We start from the raw sequence: 1,769 nt of genomic DNA on the forward strand, positions 1-1,769 counted from the left end.
TATTTCTTCCTTAACCAAGTTACCATTGAGTAGAGTGTTGTTCAGCTTCCTCGTGAATATTGGCATTCTGTTATTTATGTTTTTGTTGAAGATCAGCCTTAGTCCATGGTGATCTGATAGGATGCAAGGTATTATTTCAATATTTTTATATCTGTTAAGGCCTGTTTTGTGAACAATTCTATGGCCAGTTTTGGAGAAGGTACCATGAGGTGCTGAGAAACAAGCATATCCTTTTGATTTAAGATAAAAGTTTCTGTAAATATCTGTTAAATCCATTTGGTTCATATCTTCTGTTAGTTTCCATGTGTCTCTGTTTAGTTTCTATTTCCAGGATCTGTCCATTGATGAGAATGGGGTGTTAAAGTCTCCCAATATAATTTTGTGTGGTGCAATGTGTGCTTTGAGCTTTACTGAAGTTTCTTTAATGAATGTGTATGCCCTTGCATTTGGAGCATAGATATTCAGAATTGAGAGTTCATCTTGGAAGATTTTAACTTTGATGAATATAAAATCCCTCTCCTGGATCACAGGGCCCCTAATGGAGGAGCTAGAGAAAGTACCCAAGGAGCTAAAGGGATCTGCAANCCTATAGGTGGAAGAAAAAATATGAACTAACCAGTACCCCCTGGAGTGAGTGTCTCTAGCTGCATATGTATCAGAAGATGGCCTACTCAGGCATCAGTTGAAAGAGAGTCCCATTGGTCATGCAAACTTTATATGCCTCAGTACAGGGGAATGCCAGGGCCAAGAAGTGGGAGTGGGTGGGTAGGGGAGTGGGGGGATGGGGATGGGGGACTTTTGGGATAGCATTGGAAATGTAAATGAGGAAAATACCTAATAAAAAATTTTTAAAAATGTTATATAGACACTGGCTAATAGCAAGTTTTAGATGTAAACATGCTTTGTCTATTCAGTCATAGATATCTTTCAAGTCATTTCTAGACGTGGTAGATACTCTGTGGATGCTCAGCAAATTTACTGAAAAGAGGCTTCCTTGCCATTGATCAATTATAAAAACCTTTAGCTATTTAATAAATTATGCAATTGGTTCTTCAACAAACATTAAGTGGGAGTCATAGCACCCATCATGAGAAGGCTTATGAATCCCCTCAGGTTCACCAGAAACAATAAGAGAGACATCATTTTCTCCCAAAAGATGTAAACACTATGAACATTGCACTGAGTGAAAGTTTATTACCAAAGATATTCTTATTCTTGCCAAGTGTGGCTTGCTCCTCTGAGATGATTATTAATTTTCAGCTCCCTGACTATCAGGCTTTCCTCTCTGTTAATCTTCCTTTTATCTGAATAATAAATGGGACATCAGTCAAGGTTGTCTCAGTCCTTTTTATAAAATATAGCATGCTGTTTGGGATGCTAAGGGATAAAAGAGATAAGAGGTTAGTATATGATTAGCTGTAAATAACCAACATAACTTTTGACAGTGAACACCTTGGTGGAAGATATCTTTGTGATATTCTCCTGAGATCATTAGCGTGCAAGCAACTAACCACAGGAGAGGTAGACTGTCTTCCACATATAGACTGACCTCCAANTCCCTGTGTTCAGTTACTTGGGGTTGCCTGTCAGTAGTCTGACCCATAACCATCTCTTTCCATTCCCCCCAGCTCCAGTAAAAGGCAACTTTGCCTTGGAGATCCCTGTGGACTTCAGCATGGTCCCCATGGCTAAAATGCTCATCTACACCATCTTGCCTGATGGAGAAGTGATTGCAGATTCTGTAAACTTTGAAGTTGAAAAGTGTCTTC

At 39.0% G+C, this 1,769-nt stretch overlaps 1 protein-coding gene across 1 annotated transcript in view; it reads left to right on the forward strand.

Moving 5' to 3' along the window:
* Positions 1–1,769, forward strand: part of LOC110295777 (murinoglobulin-1) — a 363,481-nt gene that overhangs the window by 339,897 nt on the left and 21,815 nt on the right. The window contains exon 14 of the mRNA XM_029478259.1: positions 1,629–1,769. This exon is cut by the window's right edge and continues 1 nt beyond it. Coding sequence (XP_029334119.1) covers positions 1,629–1,769 — 141 coding nt within the window. The remainder of the gene's footprint in view (positions 1–1,628) is intronic.

The sequence above is a fragment of the Mus caroli genome, chromosome 6, assembly GCF_900094665.2.
Source record: "Mus caroli chromosome 6, CAROLI_EIJ_v1.1, whole genome shotgun sequence".
Lineage (NCBI taxonomy): Eukaryota > Metazoa > Chordata > Mammalia > Rodentia > Muridae > Mus > Mus caroli.